Source organism: Salvelinus sp. IW2-2015, linkage group LG4q.2 (genome assembly GCF_002910315.2).
Source record: "Salvelinus sp. IW2-2015 linkage group LG4q.2, ASM291031v2, whole genome shotgun sequence".
Lineage (NCBI taxonomy): Eukaryota > Metazoa > Chordata > Actinopteri > Salmoniformes > Salmonidae > Salvelinus > Salvelinus sp. IW2-2015.
The window spans coordinates 29,278,246-29,286,181 of record NC_036843.1 but is presented as its reverse complement, the minus strand read 5'-3'; the positions used below and the strand labels follow the sequence as shown (position 1 = coordinate 29,286,181).

At 45.2% G+C, this 7,936-nt stretch overlaps 1 protein-coding gene across 1 annotated transcript in view; it reads left to right on the top strand.

Annotated features, from left to right (window-relative positions):
• Positions 1 to 7,936, top strand: part of LOC111963095 (neurexin-3a-like) — a 583,289-nt gene that overhangs the window by 33,015 nt on the left and 542,338 nt on the right. The window contains exons 2-3 of the mRNA XM_070443314.1: positions 6,487 to 6,780; positions 7,168 to 7,315. Coding sequence (XP_070299415.1) covers positions 6,487 to 6,780; positions 7,168 to 7,315 — 442 coding nt within the window. The remainder of the gene's footprint in view (positions 1 to 6,486; positions 6,781 to 7,167; positions 7,316 to 7,936) is intronic.

The window sequence follows — 7,936 nt, the reverse complement described above, 5'->3', positions numbered from 1 at the left end:
CACACACCACACACACACACACACACACACAACCACACATACGCATGGACACCACACACACACGCACGCATGTACACACACACTGCACACAGACACACGATACGCATGGACCACACACACACACCACACACCACACGACACACACACACACACACACACACATGAACACAAAATAATCCGTCGCTCTCACACACACACACACGCCTCTGAATCAAGTCCTGAGTGGGCATACCTATTATTCTCATGTCACACAGACGATATTGAATAGACAGATGTACAGTGTGTGTTCCTTCTCCTGTATGTTATACATGATATTGAATAGAAAAATGATGCGCAACCAATCAGAGATCACTCACTATCAGTAGATTAGTCATACTGCTCTATTAATCGTGGGTAAGCCCTGACCTCTGTATCTTCCCTGCCCTGAAAACATCTCCAGTGTGGTTTGAGACGCTATAGGGCGCTCTAAGAGAGACAGTGTTTGTTTGTTGCTGTCTGCCAACTCCAACCCTCAGCAAGTGAGAAGATGACTACCCCCTCTACCCACTCATGGAGACCCAGGATGGTACTGCCCCTCCTACCCAGGCTTCGAAGCTCCTTGGGCGGGGGGATAGAGGCCCGCGGAGATCGCCTTCTACCCCCGGGGTGTTTGCAAAACCCCAGTTGGCTGGTTCTTGGTCTTCCAGCGCAGGTGACCAGGTTCATTAAGATGAACCAGTCTAAATGGCAACTATCGCCTATTAATTACCACTGCTTTTGCCCAGGCCCAATGGATCCCTAAGGCGCTGGTCTACAGTAGGGGCTATATAGGGTGTCATGTTGGACCCTCCCAGGACTCCCTCAGGTTGTGTTGCATGAGATTATATCATGTACTGTCATTCTGTCATGGAGGTCCCTGAGAATGCTGAGGTGTCGTGGTGTCGTGTGTTGTGTGTGCGTGTGTGGCTCGTCGTGTGTGTGTGTGTGTTAAGTGTGTGTTGTGATGTAGGGTGTAGTGAGTGTGTAGTGTGTAGCTCTTCATCTGTGTGTGTGTGTGTGTGTTGGTTGTCGTGTCGTGTGTGTGCGACGCACGGGCGTATTTGGATTGTATAAGATATAGCATATAGAATTGACCCCTGTTATAACTATCCATGATGTAATGGTTTTTTATATGTTGGTGCCTAATGTTAATTTTTAATTGTGTGATGTCAGACAGGATGCTAATGGCATTACCCCTAATCCCCTGGAGTGATTTCCAGGGAGGTGATCCCCAGAGCTGTGTTCAAATACTCATACTAGCTTGTACTTATCTTGTGATTGGTAACTAACTGATGAATGTAGCCGATATACTTAGTATTCGTCATAGTATGAGGACATAGTGATATGTCATAAAGTTCCTGGTATGTGCGTTACTAAATTCACAAAATCAAATTCACTACAAGCAGTGGACAACTGTTGCTGTGCTTTTAGGGACCATATCGATCTTCAGAAAAATGGCTGGCTTGCACAACGTTTTTCAGATATTGGGAGAAAATGGTGACCGAGAGCAGATACAAATAAAGATTGCTTTTAAGATAATGTTGAGCAATTGTAAATAAAGTAATTGACTTTTCAATAGTTAAAGCGTTATGTGATTGGCTGACATATTTCACAGACTACGGCTGTCCTTACGAACCGCCAGCAGTATGTACCGTTCCGTTAGCTAGCTACTACGTTAGTTGGCTACTTATACATTGAACTTGCCAGCAGTATATAACTTATCTAGCTAACTACAAATGTTTAAAATTGACTTGATTATATCAACATCATTCGGCATAAGTGGTGGTCGTTGTGCGTGTCTACAATAGACATTTATAATTCTGGCTAACCTAACCCCTAACCCTAAGCCCTAACCTAACCTGACCGTAACCCGACCCCTGACCCCTAACCCTAACCCCTACCAACCTAACCCTAACCCTGACCAACCCTGAACCCTAACCCTGACCCTAACCCCTTAAACCCCTGAACCCTTCCCTAGACCCCATAACCCTGGACCCATTCAACCCGTAACCTGACCCCCTGACACCTAACCCTTGACCCATGATCCCTTAACTCCCAACCACTGCACCCTAACCCTAACCTACCCTAACCCCCTCACCCTGACCCTGACCCAACCCGTGAACCGTAACCCTTCTACCGATTTCAGAGCATCTCTCATCTGTGTGCCAGGCACAGAATAACTGAATAAAACGCGTGAATATGGCCTGTGTCAGTAGCGTTGGCAAAAAAAAAAAAGCGTAATTTAAATGTTGGCCTGCAAGCACATCACCAACACTCGGCATAAAATGAAAACAGCCTAACCAGCTCTGCTATGGTGAGTTAAAATGTCAGATGGGGTTTTCTCGAACGGGAAATTAAAAACTGTAACATCTTATGTTTCACCGAGACGTGGCTGAACGACATTACGGACAATATAGAGCTGGCGGGATTTTCCATGCACCGGCACAACAGAGACGCTACCTCTGGTAAGACGAGGGGTGGGGGTGTGTGTCTATTTGTTCATAACAGCTGTTGCGCGATGTCTAATATTAAAGAAGTCTCGAGGTATTGCTCGCCTGAGGTAGAGTACCTTATGATAAGCTGTAGGYGACACGATCTACCAAGAGAGTTCTCATCGATATGATTTGTAGCCGTCTATTTACCACCATAGAACGAAGCTGGCACTAAGACCGCTCTCAACCAACTCTATAAGGCCATAACAAAAGAAGAACATTGCTCAGCCAGAAGCGGTGCTCCTAGTGGCCAGGGACTTTAATGCAGGCACATTTAAATCAGATTTACCACATTTTTACCAGCATGTCACATGTGCAACCAGAGAAGAAAAAAAACCCTAGACCACCTTTACTCCACACAGAGATGCATACAAAGCTCTCCCCCACCCTCCATTTGGAAAATCGGACCATAATTCTATCCTCCTGATTCCTACTTACAATCAAAAACTAAAGCAGGATGTACCAGTGACTTGCTCAATATGGAATTGGTCAGATGACGTGGATGCTACGCTACAGGACTGTTTTTCTAGCACAGACTGGAATATGTTACGGATATGTTACGGGATTCATCCAATGGAATTGAGGAGTACACCCCCTCAGTCATCGGCTTCATCAATAAGTGCATCGACGACGTCGTCTCCACAGTGACCATACGTATATATCCCAACCAGAAGCCATGGATTACAGGCAACATCCGCATTGAGCTAAAGGCTAGAGCTGCCGCTTTCAATGAGCGTGACACTAATCCGGACGCCTATAAGAAAACCCGCTATGCCCTCAGACGAACCATCATACAAGCAAAGCGTCAATACAGGACTAAGATTGAATCCTACTACACCGGCTCTGACGCTCGTCGGATGTGGCAGGGCGTGAAAATTATTACGGACTACAAAGGGAAACTCAGATGCGAGCTGCTCAGTGACGCGAGCCTACCAGACGAACGAAATGCCTTCTATGCTATCTTCGAGGCAAGTAACACTAAAGCATGCACAAATTACCTCAAATAACCTGTACCCCCATACACTGACTCGGTACCGGCTCCCCCTGTATGTAGCCTCGTTATTGTCATTCTTATTGTGTTACTATTTATTTTAGTCTACTTGGTAAATATTTTCTTAACTCTTTCTTGAACTGCACTGTTGGTTAAGGGCTTGTAAGTCAGCATTTCACAGTAAAGTCTACACTTGTTGTATTCAGCGCATGTGACAAATAAAGTTTCGATTTCACACACACACACAACACACACACACAACACACACACACACACACAGCACACACACACACACACACACACACACACACACACACACACACACACACACACACACACACACACACAGCACACACACACACACACACACACACACACACACACACAATGCATGAAAACACTGTGGTGCACACACATGCACATGCCACGCACATGCATACACACCACACACAGACAACACATAGACACAAAGACACACAGACACCACCCACACACATACTGTAGACACACACACAAAGAACACACACACACACACACACATACGACACAAACACGCACATAGGCACACACACATAGACACACACACACACACACATATACACACAACACACACACACACACACACACACACACACACACACACACACCCACCAAAACACAACAACACACATATAAACACACACGGACATAGACACACACACACAGCGCTTAGGGCCTCAGGCATCTGAAGGGATGAGTTGATTTACTGTCAAAATTTGCCAGATTATCAATAAATCTCACACAGACCCCAATCTACTCACAGACAGCTGTGTACTTACTCATACACCCAGAGAACCAGAGGTTGTGTGTGTGGCATTTTTCATGCTTGCGTGTTTGTGTGTGTGTGTGTGGTGTGCACGGGTGGGTGTGTATGCATGCTCGTGCTCCTGCTCGTAATAGGCTACCCAAGAAAGAGAGAGGTGCTTCTGTTCTGCCAAGAGAATTAGAGAAAAATACTTCTAATTTTCCACTTGAGAGCAGATTTCAAATTTTAACACACACTTCCCTTATGTCTGGCTGTCCTGTGGGTTATTGACCAGCATCAAGACTGCTGTGAGAAAATATTAGCCACTTTAGTGGGACTTTTGTTTTGCACTGCTAAAGAACACTTACTCACTCAACAGAATGGAGTGGTTGACTGTAGTGAACCTGTCACTGTTGTCAACTGGTGGGATGTAAAACTCTCTGATGATGTATCGGATGCCCATAAATAGGGTCACTGTTTGTCACTGGTAGTGTAAAACTCTCTGATGATTGTTCGTGATGACCCAAATAAATAGGTTGTTTTTTTAGTTATTAGAAGACACTCTAAGAATGTGCTCAAATATTTCTTAAGGTTGTGTGGTGCCTGGACACATTGTGTGTGTCCGTGTGTGTTTGTGTATGCATGTGTGTGTGTTGTGTGTGTGTGTGGTGTGTGTGTGTGGTGTGTGTGTGTGTGTGTGTGTGTGTGTGTGTGTGTGTGTGTTGTGGTGTGGTGTGTGTGTGTGTGTGTGTGTGTGTGTGTGTGTGTGTGTGTTGGTGTGTGTGTGTGATTGCTGTTTTGTGTGTGTGTGTGTGTGGTGGTGTGTATGCAGTTGGTGTGTGTGTGTCTGTGTGTGTGTGTGTTTGTGTGTGGCAGACAGGTCTAGGGCCATAGCATTACATAAGGCTCTCAAAGCAACCAAAGGCAGCTACTCTGTCCCTCTAACCTTTAAAACAAAGAGCTGGGCCACCATAACTGTGTGTGATGAGTGCACTCCTGCGTATCTGTGTGGGTGTGTGTATGCGCACGTTCCTGTGTGTGTGTGTGTGTGTGTGTGTGTGCGCGCATGCTCCTGCGTGTGTGTTTGTGTAAGTGCTCGCTCCTGTTTGTGTGTCTACCATCATTTTGTGTAGCCATTAGCATCGTTATCAGTGAGAGCAGACCCAGATGCGTTTGTCAGCCCACTGAGAGTCAATTACCTCAATCAGAGACGGCCATTGTTTTTCTGTGCGCCCTGGTCTATTGGTATYTAATACAGATATATTAATACAGCCGACTGACTAATCCACATGAACTTTACCTGCCGCTTCATGGAGAGACTACAAAAATCAGGAATTAACAAACGTTATCTATAAGTGTTTTATTATGTATTTGTTTCTGATATAGATACTTAGGCCTAGATTCAATGTGATCGCCCCTTTTAGGCTATGCACCATTTAAAGGCAATGATATGGTCGCTGAGATCGAATTCAAAGTAAACGCTGCATTGGGCCTCCCGAGTGGCGCAGCAGTCTAAGGCTGCATCGTTCGTTCCCAGGCTGTGTCACAACCGGCCATGACCGCGAGTCCCATAGGGCGGCACACAATTGGCCCAGTGTCTTCCGGGTTAGGGGGCTTTACTTGGCTCATCATCCTATAGCGACTCATTGTGGCGGGCCTGGTGCCTGCAGGCTGACTTGGGTTATCAGTTGAACTGTGTTTCCTCCGAGACGCTGGTGCGGCTGGCTTCCGGGTTAAGCAGGCGMRTGTTAAGGAGCGTGGTTTGGCAGGTCATGTTACAGAGGACGCATGACTCGACCTTCGCTTCTCCCGAGCGATGAGACAAGATCGTAATTGGATCGCAATTGGACATCATAAAATTGGGGAGAAAAAGGATGTAAAAATACCAAAAAATACATTGAAATAATCGCTGCAGTTGTCGGCTCATTTGGAAATGACCTTTAAGTGTAAATCGCGCTATGACACAGATGTTGCGCCGTTCTAATTGAATCTAGCCTTTACTACATCACCAAAATGGAACATCTTCACACTGGCTAATATGTTTGATATGACAACAAATGCAAAGTTGTTTGTTAACTTCTGCGAAATAGACATTACCAACAAAAATCATTGTCGTTATCCTGAATTGAGTCTAACTTGACCATAACCTAAACAAATTACCATAAATAATATTTTTCCCACACACCAATCTCTCCCTCCAGGTGGTCTACAAGAACAACGACATCCGTCTGGAGCTCTCCCGTCTGGCGCATATCGTGGACCCCAAGATGAAGATCCAGGGGGATGTGATGTTTAAGTGTGAGAACGTGGCCACCATGGACCCTATCTCCTTCGAGACCCCCGAGGCCTACATCAGCCTGCCCAAGTGGAACACCAAGAGAATGGGTTCCTTGTCCTTTGACTTCAGGACCTCGGAACCCAACGGACTCATCCTCTTCACCCACGGCAAGCCTCAGGAGCGCAAGGAGGCCCAACGCAGCCAGAAGAACACCAAGGTAAGACAATGAACGATTAATAAATCAAACCACACATACATATATTAACCCCAGCCTGTGTGTAAAGCTGTGTTTAAACCTGTCAAATCTGTCACTAGTGTAAGGAGCAGGGTTRGGGTCAATTCCATTTCAATTTYAGACAATTCAGAAAGTTTATGTAATTCCAACTCCAATTYTCCTCAATGCTTTTCAATTAGGACAATATGKAATTAGAGTTGGAATTCTGTTTACTTTCTGAATTGATTGGAATTKAAATGAAACCCTGTTGAGAAGAAACAAAAAGCCTGTGTTCAAGGTGTTATTGGGCTTATAGATCCTGTTTTGTAAAGATATCTCAGGGGCTGTTGTACCCCAATGATGAACAAACACTTTGACCATCTCCCCCAGGTGGACTTCTTTGCGGTAGAACTGCTGGATGGCAGTCTGTACCTGCTGTTGGACATGGGCTCAGGGACCATCAAGGTCAAAGCCACCCAGAACAAGGTCAACGATGGAGCCTGGTACCACGTGGACATACAGAGGGACGGACGCTCAGGTGAGTCTGTACCTGCTGTTGGACATGGGCTCAGGGACCATCAAGGTCAAAGCCACCCAGAACAAGGTCAAAGATGGAGCCTGGTACCACGTGGACATACAGAGGGACGGACGCTCAGGTGAGTCTTCTCAACAAGATCTCATAATTTCCCTTCAAAATTATGGATGAACGTATTGTGGATGAAGGTTTATTTTTGACATATTAATTCTGCGTGGTTACACGGTTAATTCCACGTGGGGTACAACGTTAAAACAGAAACAATTCAAAGATTAACAATTTAGGCATACATTCTGAGTGTTTAAGGTTAGGGCTATGTTTAAGGTTAGGGCTATGGAAGAAGGCTTAAAACAAAATAATCAAAAATGATGCGATATTACCATTACCTAGTATTCTCGTGGCTTGTTAGAGCATTGTGAACTGCCGAAGCGCAGTGGTGTGAGCATCGCGTTTCGGCTCCGAGCATCACGAGTTTGCACTGGGCAACCATTTTTTACTTTTTTTTATTTGGTAAATTGTATTATTATTTATAAATCTTTCGCAGAGGAAGGAGTGCCGTAGGAAAGTATTCAGACCCCTTGACTTTTACGTTACAGCCTTATTCTAAAATTGATTCATATTTTT